The sequence below is a fragment of the Ascaphus truei genome, chromosome 18 (assembly GCF_040206685.1).
Source record: "Ascaphus truei isolate aAscTru1 chromosome 18, aAscTru1.hap1, whole genome shotgun sequence".
NCBI lineage: Eukaryota > Metazoa > Chordata > Amphibia > Anura > Ascaphidae > Ascaphus > Ascaphus truei.
Window position 1 is genome coordinate 19,709,745 of NC_134500.1, and position 19,303 is coordinate 19,729,047.

At 43.2% G+C, this 19,303-nt stretch overlaps 1 protein-coding gene across 1 annotated transcript in view; it reads left to right on the top strand.

Moving 5' to 3' along the window:
- The first annotated feature begins 15,050 nt into the window (after positions 1-15,050).
- LIPC (lipase C, hepatic type) overlaps positions 15,051-19,303 on the top strand; it is a 79,330-nt gene continuing 75,077 nt past the window's right edge. Inside the window, exons 1-2 of the mRNA XM_075575795.1 lie at positions 15,051-15,200; positions 15,718-15,854. Coding sequence (XP_075431910.1) covers positions 15,773-15,854 — 82 coding nt within the window. The 5' untranslated portion in view covers positions 15,051-15,200; positions 15,718-15,772. The remainder of the gene's footprint in view (positions 15,201-15,717; positions 15,855-19,303) is intronic.

Sequence of the window (19,303 nt, forward strand, 5' to 3'; positions counted from 1 at the left end):
ATGCAGAATGATTCAGAAATTACTACTACTTATGTAAAACGTTTATAGTGATGTCAATGTACATGAATATAAGAGACTGCTCACTGAGAATTAACGTGCTGCAACTGAAAGCAGTACAGAATAAGTCTGCATACTTCCAGGTGGGTAAAGTTTTTTTTGGTTAGAGAACAAAGACCTAAAAAACATGATTATGGTTTCTGTTCTGTCCCCTGCATGTGTTTTTCTTTCTCCAATGGCCGCAGTGACCTTTGCCCTAGTCTATTGTTACTGTATAATGTACTAAACTGTTATCTCAGCCTGTTGCCTTAGCAACGCCTTCTCAGGCCCCTTAGATCAGGGGAGTTCAATCTTTTTTTCCTGCGCCCCCCCTGCCAGCTGTCCCTCTCTCGCGCCCCATCCCCTCCCCCCCTTACCTCGGCTCCGTCATTCTGGGCGTCATTACATCACGTTGCCATGGTAACGTGACATCACATGACCCCGCTGCGTCATTTGACGCCGCTTTGCCATGGCGACTCGTCTCCCGAAGCCATCTGAGCCAAGGTAAGTGCAGTTTAGTTTACAGAGGCCTTAGCCGCTTCCCTTACATTTAATTTTAGTGCCTTCAGGAAATGCGCGGGCCTCTGTAAACCCCGCGCCCCCCAGTTTGCGCACCCCTGCCTTAGATTCCTGAATCCCCAGCACTTGGTATAGCCCTGCCCTATTTCCTGGTGATTCCGCCTTTTTCAAGCTTGCAGCCATTGCGAATGGCCTACCCCAAACTGCTCTCCCTGTGATATCATTGGTTTTCCACCTTCTCCTAATTTATGAATCCCAAAAGTTCCTATTCATTTCTGTTTATGTCCATAATAAAGTTTATCAGAAATCCAAAAGGACTCTATCTGCATGAAGAAGGAGATGAGTTTACCTGTGTGTCCAATCTCACTGAGCCCCAGGGAGCCTAGGAAAGAGCAGTTTCTAAATAGATTGTGTGTTAAAGTGGTAGCAATGCCTGATTTCAAGAAAATGTAATTGTGTCAAACAAAGAGGAAAACATAGTTTAACTTTATTTTGGGGAGATTTATACCATATTGGTGCTCAGAAAGCAGAGAGGAAGTTGACAGTAGGTTTGTCGATAAATAAAGTTCTCGTACTCCCAGGGGTAGAACCTCAGTAGTCCATTAAATCTGGACTACTGACCTGGCATTACCTAAATAGATAACGTCTGTTAGCTTCCCTGAGTTTAACGGGAATCCACAAATCTAAATATATGAAAAACCGACGGCCATTGATGATCTCATTAGCATAGGCTTACCGCCATGCGAAGTTAGCGCTGCCTTGCGTCAGCTTCATAGAACATGGGGTTAAACCTGTCTTAACCAAAGGTGGCGAAACTTCCATGCAGATCGTGAATGGGTGTTTAATTAATGTTAAAAAAGGGAAGACAGGAGAAGAAAAAAACCCTGTAAATAACAATTTGATAGTTAAATCAGACCTAACTGTGGTCTTACACTTTTCCGGACCCTGAGAAAGACCTATTTCAGGGTCTGGATGTGGGTAACGCCAAGTTTAGCTCAGACTTAACGCATCGTTAGTGAGCTTGAAGATCCTCGTTAGCACTTAACTAGTTGTTGACTTCAGTTAACTTGCTAAGTCATTATCAGACTTCTGATGGTGTACCCCCTAGGTTTGTAAATATTCCCTAGTTACACTACACTTCAACCACTAGAGTGGAGACATATTCTTCTGCTGATATTGCTGAAAGAATACCAAGGCAGCAGGGTCACTGTAACAGGGGAGTTATCCCTGTTCAGGAATGTGCCTCTAATCCAGCAGTGTGGTGGTTAACTGCTGGTAGCCAATTAACAAACACCACCTGCCTGATTAGATTGCTTAGAAAAGCCTGTCCTTTGAGACAGGAAGTGAGACTCCTTAGCTCACACCTGAGCTGAACTTGGAGACAGAGCAGAGATTGTCCTTGACTCTCACAACTTGTCTTGAGCCCTGCCAGAAGAAACAGCAGAGCTGCTTCCAAGACAAAGGGGACAAGATTCTAACCTGGAGCCTGATATTTCCTGTGCACACAAGGGTGCGGTTCCAAGAGAGCAGAGAAGCTTCCCCTACAGCAGCCCATCTAACAGATAAGACTTTCATTTACAAGACTTTTTATATCTGTTCATTTCATGCTATATGTTTGGGGCTGGGAGACATGCTTATCTAAAGGGAGTGGTGGATTGCATCGTATTTCACTAGAAATACTCCCAAGTGAATAGAAGCTTTGTTTACCCCTTGTTTGGATGGTTTCCTGATGTTAAGGAAACAGGCGCAATAAAAGCCTTATTTAATTTCACTATAACCAGACTTCCTTGCATACCTCTGTGAGCGTCCGCCTACAGTCACACAATGTAATAAAGGTGCAATCCCTGGTAGCTGACCAAAAAATCAGCCAATATTTTGTAAAGAATTAGACAATTTCATTGACTCCTTTAAACAAACTTAAAGCAAAGCACTGGCTTCCCCTGTTTCTTGGAAAATGAAGCCCAAATGTCTTTCCTTTGGGGGCCTCCGAATGGGAGAGTACAGATGTAGCAAATCTTATTGCACAAGCTGATTACACTGAATATCACGTTATAACTCAGAATAGCACACATTTCCCAAAGGATTCACTGGCACTGATAACGCAGAATTACACAAGATGCCCCACCATAACACTGCCAGCTAATGCAATAACCCCTCCTACTGTACAATCTGTATTTGTTAATCAAGCGTTTCGTCTACCCTCATCGCCATCTGTCCATATCAGAGACCAGTAAAGGGAAGCAGGGAGCGATAGGGAGCTCTGCCTGTGCAAACTCTTGTTCAACACCCAGTGAAATCACACAAATAGGAGAAACCTGAGAACTTAAGCCATGCCGTGTCTCTGCTCACCATGTTTACAGACTAACTTTAAAAAAAAAAAAAAACTATTTAAAATATTATTATAGGTATAGGATTTCTGTAAAAAATTTAAAAAATGCATCAACCACATCACTGTCATTAATACACATTGATCCCTTTAAATCAACAATTGAGGAACAGTCATTTTATAGATATACAATTGTATAGATATACTCCGGTTTATTAAACAACGTAAAAAGCTTTTTCATCCAAACATACAACGACCCTTCACAAAGAATGTAGCACCAGATATATCGACCTCGAACGGTTTAGCTTTGATGGGCTCACAAATTAAAGCGCATTTTGTATTTTTGCGTCCTTGTCTACTTGACACATTATTCAGGTTCTAATATTCTTCAGAGAGCTTTGTAGAGGAACAGCTTGAAACGTGCTTATTATTTGATTGTCTTCCTGAGATGGGAACAAATAGAGCAGGTAAAGCCTTTGAACCCCTCGTGGCTATGGTTACCGCCAGGGAAAGATTTGAATGGCGATGAGAGAAATGAAATGTAATGCAAATGTTTGGCTGTGTTTTTCAATGGAATGCAGATCGTGTGTGTATTGCAAGTTCAAAGCTTCAGGATTTCCACATCTCTGTGCGCAGGACTATTTCACAGACAAGTGAGTACTGACTGGTAGCAGATTGTATCAAAGTAAATCTACAGTAGCTGCATATAGTAACCCCTTCACAGCTGCAGTGACTCGTGACATTATGCAGCAATGTCTGGCAGGACCCTGGCAGCCAACGGGTTAGCAAAAGGTGTTTTTAGTGGAAAACATGTAGATCAAAAGTAAATATTAAAATATGTATTTTACAAAAAAAAAAGGGGGGGGGGACAATAACCACTTTTCAAAGATAATGCACCTCCTCCATAACTTCATATGCGTGGTCAACAAAAATAGATACAGTGAAATTTATTTTTGCACTAAAACTGATGTCCCACTATAGCAGGAGTGGCCAACTCCAGTCTTCATGGGCCACCAACAGGTCCGGTTTTAAGGATATCCCTGCTTCAGCACAGGTGGCTCAATCAGTGGCTCAGTGGCTGTGCTGAAGCAGGGAAATCCTTAAAACCTGACCTGTTGGTGGCCCTTGAGGGCTGGAGTTTGCCACCCCTTCACTATAGCATTGTTTATCATATATAAAATTAGACATATTCTTAGTTGTGTAATTATAGTCATTATAGTCCAGTATAAATAAGAAGTAATGAGAGCATGCGTGACAAAAGCAGGAGAGGAAATAGCAACATGAGGGAGTGAGGTTGAGAGAGAGGCTTAGGGAGGTAATGTGGTCAAAATGGAAATAGATTCTAACACAAAGTGTGGGGTTGGGTGCATGAGTTCCCATCAGTTATCTACGCTGAACCGAACCAGTCTGCTCCAGAGTTGCTTTTCCCCTATGAGTTCCACATGTGAGTGTGACTTGTTATTTTATTGTATATGTTTAATAACTTTTTTTTTTACTTTGGCATTTTTATTAAAAAAAATTTTTGCGAGGGAAGGAGTATAAAAAGCATCAAAGGGTTGGGGTGATGATGACGCCTGAGGGTTTATTTTGTGCAGCTTGTCAGGGGTGAGATACATCTACAAAGTAGTTTATAGTCTTTTATAGTGGTATTGATAGAAATGGATGGAGTGGATGATCTCTCCCAAATCCTCAGGTTTAAGAGGTATTCCAAGATATGTGTCCCATACATATTTGTGTTTGTTCATTGGGGGAGTCATTCTCAGTAGAGTATGGAAACCAGACCTTTGGACATTGGGTCGTCCCTGCAAATGGTTTCATACATGGTGTTGTTGGAGGTGTAGTGTCTGATCTGTAGATATTGGTATAGTTCAGTGGAGGGTATTTGATAGGTTTCTTTTAATGAATTAAATGACTTTATCTAGTCCCTGTCTAAGATATTTCTACTCATGTGAGACCCTTTGTCAGCCACCATTCAAAATGACCTGTAGACAGACCCAACAAAAAGGCTGTTAAAGGTTGTGAAACGGGGATGCCATGTTGCTAGGTGGAGTGGTCATCTTGATCTTTATTATGGGGATATAACAACATTTTTAGGGAACGCATGACAGTAGGGAATGTTGGCAGTGGTAGTAGCCTATCCTTTTTGCTTAGCCGGAGTATATGATCCAATTTTATTGGTCTGGCATTAGATATTTCTATATCTACCCATCTGACCAGGGGGATAGGCAGTGATCTGAAAAGGTATAGGATCATGGGCAGTAACGTCATCTTGACTGAGTAGATTCGTTCTATCAAATATATGAACTATTTCGACCAGGTTTCAAGATTTTTTTTTATAAAAGGAAGGGGTAATTGGCATGGTATAATGAGGGAGGTTATCTTGACGCCCAGATAGGTCAGGTGGTCTTTTTGCCATTGAAAGTCAACATTTATTGTTATGCATTTTACGGTTTCAGGGGGTAGATTAATGTTTAAGAACTCTGATTTATTACTGTTACATTTAAGACCAGGCAGGGATTCAAATGTATTTCAAGTATAGTAAAGATTTGGGACGTGTTATTAAGGGCTTTGTGATGGTGACTAATATGTAATCGGCAAAAAGACTAAACTCGTCGCCTGTTTAGACTCCTGTAATATTTGGATCTAATCTAATACTGTCCGCTAATGGTTCTATTGCCAATGCAAATAGAAGATGTAATAAATCTTTTAATGCACTATTGGAGGCTGCTTTGCACTCTTTTATAGACACATTGTTACTTTTTTGGTGATTGGATCTGAACAAACAGCAGCGACTTCCTGAGATAGAATCTATTTTATTGGACTAACTTCATCCTTTGGACACTCACTAACCAGCATAAAAGAGGACCAAACTGCTCTACGGACTGTAGGTACTAACCTAACTCTGCTTCATGATTTTCTTTAATCCACGTGACTGTTCACTTTGTTCATTTTCTCGTAACCCTCCTTGCCCGGCTCTAAAGGAGTTTACGTCGGTGTTGGCTAAATACATGGCTCTACTCAATCCCTCATACTTTGTCAGGGTGCTGGATCCATCAAGTTGGCCAATCAAATGACGCCGCGTTGCCATGACAACGGGACGCTACGTGGCGTCACTTGACGCTTCGCAGCCATTTTCATGGGATTTGTAGGGGGGAGACACAGGACTTGCAGGAGAATGAAAGGAGACGGCGCACCACGCCGCCGTTAAGCACTCGACAGCGGACAAAATCCACTAGCCCCAGGTGAGGGGGCGAGAGCATTTTTCGAGCCCTGATTATTAAAGTAGGAGTAGTGCAGAATATATGAGTACTTCAGTATTAGGCGACATTCTTTTCTTTTTTATTGTGGACTAACAATTTAAATTATTATATAATATCAATTGTTAGTCCAAATAAAAAAGCACCTAATACTGAAGTACAGTACTCATTTATTCTACACTGTCGCAACTGGACTAACATGGCTATTTCTACTTAATTCATAAAGTAGGAATGCATCTAAGCAGAAAATTGTGTCCAGAACACTGTGAGGTCATCAGTGACATCAGAATGGGAGGGTGTGGCTAAGTTGAAGCTGCTGCCATTTGCCTGGAGTAGCCATCACTCATTGGTCAAAATACTGTCTGCTTTTAGATAGCTAGGCAGCTGACAACAGCATTGTGAGGTCACGTGAGCTCATCTGGACATCATAATACACTGAGTGTTGGGGAGCTATAAATGCTGAAGCCAGGAGGTTGTTATTCATTTCTCACCATGGAGCAAAGGAGGAGGAGAGTTTCCTTGTAACAGCATCAATAGCATCCTGATGACCAATGGAGGCACCGAGAGATGTGAGTTCAGTTTATTCTAACAAGGGCCAGTTGGGACAAGTGATGGGAGGCCAGTGTGCATGTTGAATTTGTGATGGATGCTAATAGATTGGCTGAATATTAAAAGCACCTTAAAAGCAGCAATTTCTCCCACAAACAAATGGGTTTGTTTTTGGTATCCATCTTCCTCCACACACAGTTCAGTCCCGTCCGTCCCCTCCCCCCCCCCAACCTCCTTCACACACCCTCCCCATTAAAAACACCTAGTCCAGCCCACTTATACTCACAGTCACTTCCCTAACCCTCACCGATGTTTCCTTCTCTCCCTCGGCAGAGATCTCACACAGGCAGGAAGCCAATAAGGATGCAGCCCTGCCACACTTCTCTCTGGGTGGAGCATACCAGTGCCCTTCGTGTCCATCCCGACCGGAGGGCCTGGGAGATAGAGCCCGGCCGAAAACCTGTTTGTCATAAATCCACTCGGGCTATGTCACAGACCCTTAAAGAGTATGTGTGGATAAAACTAACCCCTGGTAACTCTACTCTGATGTAGCAAGCTCTAGATCAGTGGTGTCCAACCGTTTTTTGGATAAGGAACCCTAAGTGAAATTCTGAGGAACCCCCAACCATCTTTAATAGCAACTCTGTGATTAGATGCATTGTAAATTCTTCTATATTTGATAAAATATTCAAATAACCAGAAAATTGCAGGGAAACCTTTAGGGAGGTCTGGGGAACCCAAGGGTTCCTTAGAACCCTGGTTGAAAAACACTGCTCTAGAGACAGCAGCACCTGATCCATATGAACCAGGGGTGGAATGAGCAGCTGCTACTCTAGAGCAGGGGTGCGCAAACTGGAGGGCGCACCCCCCAGGTGGACGCAGGATTTTCTTGGGGGGGGGCGCGGGTGGTTGCAGAGAGCATTTAAATTAAATGACGGGGGATCGTGTGAGGCCTCTGCAATTGAAATTTCCAAGGTTCAGCCGGCTTCAGATAATGCGTTGACGCCGCGGGGGTCACGTGACGTCACATGACCCCGCTGACGCCGACAGCCAGGTAAGGGGGGCGCGAGAACCGGGGGGGAGTGGATGCAGGGGGGCACAGCATCATAAGTTTGCACACCTCTGCTCTAGAGAGCCCTGTTATAGAACTGGCAGAATGTGTAGCTGTTGATCTTGCCCAAGAAGAGTCAGAAGGTGCTGCAGAGATGATTTTTTTTTGATTATTCCAGTGACCACAAAATAAACACTGACCCCTGCACAGATATACACACAGAGCCCAGAACTCGTCCTCCACACAGCGTTCAGCCTCCCCCCCCCCCCAAACACACGCACAGTGCTCATTTAAAGACTCACGCACAGTCCAACACACACACACACACTCATTCACACAGTGCTCATTTAATGACTCACGCACAGTCCAACACACACACACTCACCCACTCACTCACTCACTCACTCACTCTCCTAACCCTCTGACTTTCCTTCTCTCCCTCTCCACATTGATCTCACACAGGCAGGGAGTCAATCAGGACGCAGCCTGGCAGCACTTCTCTCTGGGGAGAGGGTACCTGCGCCCTCCCTGTAAATCCTGAAGATGTCCCTGACCCGGGGCCTGCGAGAGTTTGTCAGAAACCGGTGTCACAGCCCTTCAAATATATGTGTGGATAAAAGCGGACACCTGGTAACCCTACTCTGGGGCAGTAAGCTATAGAGACAGCAGCATCTGATCCATACGAGGCACGTGTGGAAGGAGCAGCTGCCAGAACAGGCAGAATCTATAGAGAAGGAACTCGCTCAAGAAGAGGCTGGAACGTGCTGCAGAGATGAGACATTGTTACACATAAAATTGTCATCCTTACACTTGTGTGTACAGCTTCCTATTAAATACCATAAAGGACCTATCAAATCCAATGATGAGGTCAGCCGCAGCCACCTCTGGGGTGGAATCCCAACAGCACATACATCAAACATATCATCTAATTACTAGGAGAGATAAGCCAAAAACAATGGGGTTTATATATCAAACTTGTTTTATAGGAATTTTAATTAACTTAATTGTTCAGAAGTGAAGTCATTGAAGTAACGGAATGATATCAATAGGGGTGAAAAAAGTTCCACAAAATACTATTTATCAAAACAGTACCAGGCGTGTAAAAAAAAGTAATCCAGTTGAAAGAAGGATTGTTTTGCTTTGATAAATATATTGCTGGGTTTTTCCCACCAGTTTTGCAACAAAGAAGACTTTGATAAATACAACGTACTGCCTTACAATGCCATGATCACTTCTACTATTACAAATAATTTATGCCTCAAGTTTCCTTTATCGGTAGCTGGGTGGCTGGCCTTCTCTCCACCCCATTGTGATGTAATTCGGTTACATGGCTAAGGGTGAAGATGAAACTGCTGCAGTGAAACACATACTTCCTGGCTGTGGGGGAGTTGGGGGGGAGGGGGAGGGTATGTACTGTAGTGCCGACGGTTATTCTAAAACAAACCAGTGGCAATTACCATAAAGACCCAGGTACATGCTGCAACATTTCAGTGACATTTCTGCAGAGACTAATGGCCCATCGGATTAACAGCGGGGGTCCCTGGCAGTCACATTCAAACTGAATGGGACTGCCAGGGACCCCTGCTGTGTTAATCCGATGGGCAATTAGCCTCTGCAGAAATGTCACTGAAATGTGTCAGCATGTACCCAGCATGTACCTGGCTAGTTTATGGCAAGTTTAAGGCAAGTTTTAGAATACTCGTTGGCTCGTCTGTAGCTGGGCTTTCTAGAGAAATAAAGAGGTTGAGAAAGAGAAGGGGGGGTGAGTGAAAGAATGTGAGAGGAATATGAAAATAACAACTCACTCTTATTTATTTATGTTCTCCACTAGTTATTTGAAAGAAAAAGGTATTTATTCTAGAAAGGAACTCTTAGGGGTTCATAAGGGTCACCAAGGGGTTCACCAAAATAAATTGTTAATAGCGGATCCCAGGCTGTATAGTAGGTTCCTAAGCCAATGTGAGGATTGCCCCCCCCCCCCCCGGTTTATGTGATTGCCCCCCCAATGTTTATAACTAACCCCCAGTCTATAACTACCCCTCCCCATGTCCATAACTACCCCCCCCTGAGGTCTATAACTTCCCCCTCCCATAACCCCCCCCCCTTCCAGGCTCATCTCCTCCCCTCTTCAGGGACACCCAGTGTGCCATAGAGTGGTCGGATCAACGGTGTGGGGGTCCTGCTCCTTTGTCCTGTGCCCCAAGATTTCTGTTGGCAGCCCTGATGGGTTACATCAGAATGTACAGGAGAATGAATGAAAATCTTGTAATTCTGTAGCAGTGTATTCGCTTATTTGGATATCAATGTGAGTCAGATATAACTTGCACCATTTATTAGTCAAGCAGAATAGCCAATCGCAGTATTGTGCAATTTCTAGTCACTTTTCCTAGACAAATTAAACAGTGCTATTAGTACTCGCCAAGTAATTATAAATGAAGCCCTTAAAACTATTAGTCCTGGCCTCGCAAAATATTAGATTAGCTACCAAAACAAGAAACATATAAAGGCGCTTATTTACTAAGCAGTGCTATTCGTGCAGAGCCGCTGCAAACCAGCATGTCTGCAGTCTGGTGCCGCCTTTTCACAATCCCATTGTGATGATTTTGCTCTCTTCTTCTCTGATAAAGTAACCTCCGTCCGGGCTGGGGTCCCGACTGTTCTATCAGGGTTCCGGGCTGGGGTCCTGACTGTTCTATCAGGGTTCCGGGCTGGGGTCCCAACTGTTCTATCAGGGTTCCGGGCTGGGGTCCTGACTGTTCTATCAGGGTTCCAGGCTGGGGCCCCGCCTGTGTTATCAGGGTTCCGGGCTGGGGTCCCGCCTGTTCTATCAGGGTTCCGGGCTGGGGTCCCGTCTGTTCTATCAGGGTTCCAAGCATGAAAATGCAGGTTCTTTGGCTTTATAGACTAGCTTTGATCATTTGGATGTGGAAGACGTTGTGCAAACAATCCTGGGGTTGCATCCCACCACCTGTGATTTGGACCGTGTCCCATCACGCCTTTTCTTAGGCTGTGTTGATGTCATCGGCCTAGTGCTTGCCAAAATAGTCCTGTCCTCTTTGCAGACGGGGATCTTTCCTGAATCGGTGAAGGAAGCGGTAATCTGACCTCTTCTAAAAAAAGCATTAATTAGAGCCGGATTGCAAGGCTAATTACAGGCCTCTATCAACCTTTCATTTCCTATTGAAGGTTATTGAGAAAGTGGTGGCAACCCAACTGGAAAGCTGTATATCAACCCATGAAATCAGCGCCATACAGCTCTTGAGCGCAACATATAGTTGTACATATAGTGCATTCACTCGAAAGGGCCAGAGAGGGCCTTCCAGCACCACTTAATAATTAAAGACCAAAGCCTATGGAATGAGATCCTCTGTAATTTTAATACTCTCACTTAATTTCTGGTCTTTGAGATATCAGCAGTTCCAATGTCCAAAGATACTGTACTCTCCACCATTGCAAGGACCCATCGGCAATCACCACAAGGACCCATAGGCAATCACCACAAGGACCCATAGGCAATCACCACAAGGACCCATAGGCAAGCACCACAACAAGGAACCATAGGCAACCACCACAAGGACCCATAGTCAATCACCACAACAAGGAACCATAGGCAATCACCACAACAAGGAACCATAGGCAATCACCACAAGGACCCACAAGCAATCACCACAACAAGGAACCATAGGCAATCACCACAAGGACCCATAGGCAATCACCACAACAAGGAACCATAGGCAATCACCACAAGGACCCATAGGCAATCACTACAACAAGGAATCATAGGCAATCGCCACAACAAGAAACCATAGGCAATCACCACAACAAGGAACCATAGGCAATCACCACAAGGACCCACAAGCAATCACCACAACAAGGAACCATAGGCAATCACCACAAAAAGGATGCATAGGCAATCTCAACAAGGACCCATAGGCAATCACTACAACAAGGACCCATAGGCAATCACCACAACAAGGACCTATAGGCAACCACCACAACAAAGACCCATAGGCAACCACCACAAGGACCTATAGGCAACAACCACCACAAGGACCCATAGGCAATCACCACAACAAGAAACCATAGGCAAATCACCACAACAAGGAACCATAGGCAATCACCGCAAGGACCCACAAGCAATCACCACAACAAGGAACCATTGGCAATCACCACAAGGAACCATAGGCAATCACCACAACAAGGAACCATAGGCAATCACCACAAGGACCCATAGGCAATCACCACAAGGACCCATAGGCAATCACCACAACAAGGAACCGTAGGCAATCACCACAACAAGAAACCATAGGCAATCACCACAACAAGAAACCATAGGCAATCACCACAAAAAGGACCCATAGGCAACCACCACAAAAAGGACCTATAGGCAATCTCAACAGGGACCCATAGGCAAATCACCACAACAAGGAACCATAGGCAATCACCACAACAAGGACCTATAGGGAACCACCACAACAAGGACCCATAGACAATCACCACAACAGGACCTATAGGCAATCACCACAACACGGACCTATAGGCAGTAACCACAAGGACCCATAGACAGTCACCAAAGGACCCATATGCAATCACACTACAAAGACTGCTCCCGTTTAAGTAACCTGTGAATTTGTGGTTATCTATTACTGTTCAGGGTCCATGAATAGGACCACGAATGCCAGTCTGCTCTGAGCTTGAAGTGGAAATTAGCCCCATGACCCAGAGCTCTGATTTATACAGTGTATCTCACTGAACACACACAGCTCATAGCAGAGGGGCTGCATCCAATAAAGAAATTAGCACAGCAGAACAAATGGAGAAATATATGTAATCCCAGGTATCTCTGCTATAACAAGGGCCATTGAAACATGAAACATTTTTGTATTACAAGACTTCTATGGTCACTTGCTGAGAATTAAACACCTACAATCACTGGGCTACAGAGCTTGATTTTTCTTTACTACCTCTAATGAATGCCAAATTAACCACTGAAATGCTTTTCGCTTTAACCTTTGCAGTGCTGAAAATGGCAAATCCCACATAACGGGCAAAGTAAAGGTTTTATTTTAAACAACTTGTCAATATAACTGGTTTCTTTAGAAACAGTCACTCCCCTTTAAAAGCTGCAGACCAAGCAATATCCTACATGTGTGGTTTTTAATAAATCAGTTCTGTACTAGGAGAAAATACTTGTAGCATTTTGTTTTAAACAGCCGTAAATTAAATTTTTCATGTATTATAATGTAACAAGCATTTTTTGTTTCTATAGCAACCATTTACAAAGTCAGATCCCGTTCCTCTTCTGAAACAGGCTCTGGCACACCCTTAGGCCACGCGTATAGTGCCCGCGACCAGTTATATTTCGCTTTGCGGCGGCGGCGCAGGCGTACTGGTATTTGATGTGTTCAAGGGCTGTCAAATGAGGCGACAGCCCTTGAAAAATCAAATATTTCCAGCTTCCAAAGTTCGCGACGCGACGTCGCTCCGTCGCATTGTTGCCGTCGCGCTTACTATAAGCGCACGCGGCGGCGGCAATGTATTTGTTTTTGAGCAACGTCGCGTCGCCGGCACTATACGCACGGCCTTATTGAGCCCCGACCTCTCTCTAGCAGTCACCAATTGTATCTAGTGACTGCCTGGTCACGTGATCTTCCCCACAGAACTTTGCATCTTTGGACCTCTTCTGCTGCACCGACAGTCATTTAGTGAACCCCTGAGCCGAATCTTCGCCGAGCGATCACAGGAGAACGGATCAATTGGCAACTTAGCTAATTAGTTATCATTGTGTGGATTGTATTGATGCACATATTAAAGAACATTGTTCTCATTTGGTACCTGTAAAAAATGACTAGTTTTCTGTTTCCAATATTTTTCTACTCTTTTCTATTTCCTTGTAATTCTACTCATATCTAGTCATTCTTTTTGGGTAATGATAGCAGCATAATTAGTTTACACAAAATAACTAAAGAAGAAATGTTTTAAAAAGCGTGGGTTACCCAATGTGCATGGACATGAGTTAACAAACAGTCGTATAAAAAAAAAAGAGATTAGGTAAAGACTGTAAGCATTTATTTACTGCGACGACATTAAAGTGTAGAAATATAAATTTCAAGCAACGAAGGCACATGTGTCACAATAAAAGATGAAGAGACCTCATTGTGCTGAATATGAAAATATACTTGTATTTGAAATGTATATTATCAAAAAGGTCAACTGCAAAGTATGTACCTGGCGAAGGGAGACGGAATACCCCACCCATCCCCAGTGCACGCGCTTTCACTCTGCTTGTGATCGATTAAACCACACGGTTGGCCCATATTTGGACGCCACGCCTGCTGTGCTGCCGCTACTATAGTATCTATGTCCTGTGAGTACGGGGAAGCAGCGGATTGCAGGATGCTGCACTAAGTAGCACAGGGGGTGGGCCAACTCCAGTCCTCAAGAGCTACCAACCGGTCAGGTTTTCAGAATATCCCTGCTTCAGCACAGGTGGTGCAGTCCACTGAAGAAGCCACCTGTGCTGATGCAGGGATATCCTGAAAACCTGACCTGTTGGTGGCCCTTGAGGACTGGAGTTGGCTACCCCTGAAGTAGAGACTGGGAAATGGAGTGTGGGATATATACTTTTGGCAAGTAAGAGAGTGCAGGTCGGGATTGATTACTGTGAATGCAGCAGAGTGGACATTGCTATGCAATGCTTGTCATATGGAAAATAAACACAATCACAAAGTGTTACACAATGTCTAAAAGGCCCTGCTTACCAATATAAGAAATGGTCACAGTATTGACTCCACGGCAAAAAAGGGGCTCAGCATTTTGGGCTAAAAATGGTCCTTTGTCAAGTCTAATTTTTTTAATCAACTACATTTAAACTATAAACTATGCCACTGCCATGGGTTCACTTAAGGCCGCCCTTCACATTGCATTGCTTATTCTTAATAAAGGGTGAAATATGCACGTAAAAAAGTTTTTCATCCAGTGCTGTGTAATGCACTGCAGATCTGTTCAGAACCAATAGGTTTAAAGTGATAGCACTGCAGATCTGCTCAGTACCAATAGGTTTAGAGTGATAGCAATACAATGACATGGCACTGCAGATCTGCTCAGCACCAATAGGGTTAAAGTGATAGACAGAATAGCATGACACTGCAGATCTGCTCAGCATAGGGTTAAAGTGATAGACAGAATAGCATGACACTGCAGATCTGCTCAGCACCAATAGGGTTAAAGTAATAGACAGAATGGCTTTGCTATGCAGCGTTGATGCATAATAGCAGATTTGCAGAAACATGAATTTTATTTATTTATTTGTGTCTAAGTTTGGTCATTTCGCAATGTGATCAGACTGAACCATTGGTCAACCAACTCTGTGATCTCTTCACGTGACCTCCACAAAAAATTTTAAAAGGCTTGATGCGTTTAATTTTTCTCAGAACTGAGGCTGCAATCCCTCCTCGGTAAAGTAGGTATCCGCAATTTACTTTCAAATAATTGCTGCCAAAGATTCGGACTTGTATAAGCACAGGGGGGGGAGGGGGGTATTTGGGGTTAGCTTTGCAAAACCACATTTAAAGCAGCATTTTACTTACTTTAAGTTATATATATTTTTGCGTTTTCCAACACTTATTATTTTTAAACCCTGATGCTTTTTTTCAGGTGATATAAGCGTTTGAAATATTGCAGTAAGAGTTCAGGACGTTAAAATGCAGCTCTCCCAGAGCCCTGCGCAGTACGATGGTTACCGTGTAACCTGAAAAGCCAGCGATTAGAACAAATTATCATTATGAATTCTAAAATAATGTTATTACAAAACAAAGAGCAGGATATGCTCAGCGGGCAAGATACCAACATCATATGAGTTCAATGGATTTATGTTTCTGGGGGGCATTGCTGCTTTGAAGCTGTTTGTTTAAAGGTTAATTGTTAACATAAGCCCATCTCCCACAATGTCCTGATTGATGCACACTTCTCGTTTGCAGGAGGATATACAGTAGCTGCCTGGCCTCAGTTCTCAGGCCTTGGTCAACACTCAACATGGGACGTTTTCAACCACTCTCACTTTTGCTGATTTTACTTCTCACCGGACAAACGTGGACCCAAAAAGGACACAGAAAAGGTAAGTAATGCAATAATGATGTTATTTACAGCGTGGCTCAAAATCCCACTAAAATGTAGCAAAATTGCATAGTAAATAATAGGTGAATTCATCAGAGAACGCTATGGGACTAGTGCGAGTCAATTCAAATGAGTGACACACTATTGAGTTAAATATACTGTCAAAGTCTTATTTTTGGGTCGATTGTATGAGATTAAGCTGCGCTCCATAATTATTGTATGAAGCATGTGTCTATATATTATTCTATGGTCTAATTGCCTGCCTGGGACAGTAACCCTTAATATATGTACATTGCCCTACACCTACAATTATGCCTATACAGTGTACAGTATTGTAAAGTTACAGTATTTGTGAGGAATCTCTATAGAAATATATACTGTTTAAGCTCTGGATAACTAAGACAGGTTATACAACTTAAACAGAGAATTTCGTCTCACAGCTGAATTTGCTGGAATTAACCCATTTGTGAAATGTACAAGACGGGACAGTTGGCTATTTTCATACCAATGTTACTTCCATTGTGATTAAAATAGCAGGACTCCAGCGCACTTTTACATGAGTAGGTACTGTATTGTAGTAACACTCTGGTGTTTAGTATTTTCTAGACATTGGAAATACTACTTGATCAGCATACTAGCTCTGCTCAACCTTTTAGCCTTCATAGCCCATAAATCAGGGGTGCGCAAACTGGGGGGGGTGCGAGATTTTAGGGGGGGAGCGCAGCGGTTGCAGAGGCCCCCGCGCTCTTCCTCGAGGCATTCAAGTTAAATGCCGGGGGACCGCGCAAGGCCTCTGCAACCTCAACTTACCGGGATTCACTAGGCTTCTGGACACCTCGCCATGGCAACGCGGCATCAAATGACACCGCGGGGTCATGTGACACGCACGTCGCCATGGTAACGTTTGTCAAATGCCGCTGTGGGGTCACGTGATGTGACATAACATGACCCGTGGTGTCATTTGACGCCGAGTCACAGGAAAGGTGGGGGGGGGGGGGCGAGCGCTGGGGCTGCCACACAGGGAGGGCACAGCTCGGACACTTTGCGCGCCCCTGCTATAAATGCCACATTATGGGGTTGAAGCCGGATTCTGTCACAGGCTGTGCTATTATTTGTTTATAAAATGTTTACCAGGAAGTAATACATTGAGAGTTACCTCTCATTTACAAGTATGTACCAGTGGTTAGGATGCCTTGTAGAGATCTACCCACCAGGCTGCTTCTCTAAAGGGGGAGGGAGATTTAATAGTGTCTTGGAAAAGATAAGCGTGGAGGGGTCTGGCCATTTTTTACCCAGTGTCAAAGTGCAGCAAAATGTTCATAAAAGATAAACTCCTACAGTAGACTGTTCTGTTCTCATCAGTACAGGAGGTCATATTTCAAGAACGGACCCAATCCAAACTGTAAGGAGTTGCCAGTTCAGTGAGTACTGAAGGGGTTAAAGTCATGTGAACTCACCTATAATAAAGATATATAGGCTTAGAAATAGTGCCCAATGTCAGGCAGTAGCTGCAAAGGTAAATAGGATCGTATCTTGCATTAAACGGGAATGGATGGAAAGGAAGCAAGCATAATAATGCCCCTCTATAAAGTTTTGGGCACCTCTCCTTAAGACATGGAACTAGAGAGAGTGCAGAGAAGAGCCACCAAATTAATAAAGGCGATGGAAAATCTGATTTATGAGGAGAGGCTAGCTACATTAGATCTGTTTACATAAGAAAAGAGGTGTCTAAGAGGGGATATAATAACTATATACAAATATATTCAGGGTCAATACAAGGAGCTTTCAAAATAACTATTCATACCAAGGGCAGAGCAAAGGACACAGGGGCCATCCTTTTAGGTTGGAGGAAAGGAGATTTCACCAGCAAAAAAGGAAAGGGCAGTTACAATATGGAATTCATTACCCATGGAGACTGTGATGGCAGATACAATAAATATATTTACAAAAAAGGTTGGACATATTTTTAGAAAGGAGAGGTATACAGGGATATACCAAATAAGTAAACATGGGAAGGATGTTTACCCAGTTTGAAATCTGATTGCCACCAATATTTGAAGTCAGGAAGGAATTACATTTTCCCTGATGAGATATCATTGGATGATGTTTCACGGGGGGATTTGTTTTTGTTTGCCTTCCTCTGGATCAAAATACTGTAAGTACAAATATAGGATAAGTATCTGATGGCTAAATTTAGCATAGTTTGAACTTTATGGACATATGTCTTTATTACACCCACCTCTACTATGTAACTATATGTAACATTGTGCCATATGGCACATTCTTGCAATAGGTTTCCTGCTATGTAACAATTTAACTATGTAACTATGTAACACTGGGAGATATAGTAATGGTTATTGCTCCTGCTTGTGTATTATGACGAGACATTTTGTGTTATCACTGCCATTGAATCCTATTGAAACTGTAATATTCTGCGTTACCATGTGATATTCTGCCTCATCGGTAAGAAAAATTCAAGATGGCTACATGTATATGTTCAGTATGTTAATGAAACCAATATATCAACTCATCTATTATGATAATAAGGATATATGCCTTGGCAATGTAAAGCAACCCTCTCCCCCAGATGGTCAGCATGTCTAGACTCGTATGGTTTGGGGAAGAATGATTAAGACCTTCTATTGACTTGCATTGAGTTTAGAGAGCGCTGAAAATGATGCATTTTCAGCAAACTGTAAGGGAGGCTTTATGATAAGTATATCAGTTGTCATTGTCTCAAATCACTTTTCGTTTACACGAATGGCAAAGATCTCTCGGTCTATCACGATCTCCGTTAATACTACAAGAGTATGTTGGTTCAAGAGAAGATCATCTTTGACGTTCTTGTATACCAGAGAGTAGAACCTTGCAACTTCTGTGATCGTGATCCACTCATTAATAGCATGGTGATTGGCACTTACCAGTTGGAATGCATAGGTGTATCAAACAATGGATGCAGTCCAGTAATGTAGTATTTAGGCAATTTAATGCTACAATGTCTTGCGGCACAAAGTACCACATAGACATTGGCAACAGGGTCACGTGATTGCTGAGACAGTGATCACATGACTGCATCACTCCACACCTTGGATGAAAGAGAAGGTTCTCCTATCACATTCAAACCATCCCAGTAGCTCTGCAGGCACATGTGTGTGCCAGAACACTACAAATCGGCAAGCTGTCCAGTGGGCAGACCATCAACTGTACTGTCCCTGGAATTGCACCAGGGTACTGAAAGGGTTAATTGTTGGTTTTCCATGCCATCTTCCATTTTTTGTTTCGCAAGGACATAAGAAATGGACACATTCATATTTTAGATGAGCAGACACACGTAGCAAAAATGACCACTGGGATTAATAGATGATTAGCAGACTCCCCTATTCATGCAATAAGGATTTCTGTGTGTATCCATGCTACTGGTCTAAGGGTCTTATTCTATACCAGGGGTGG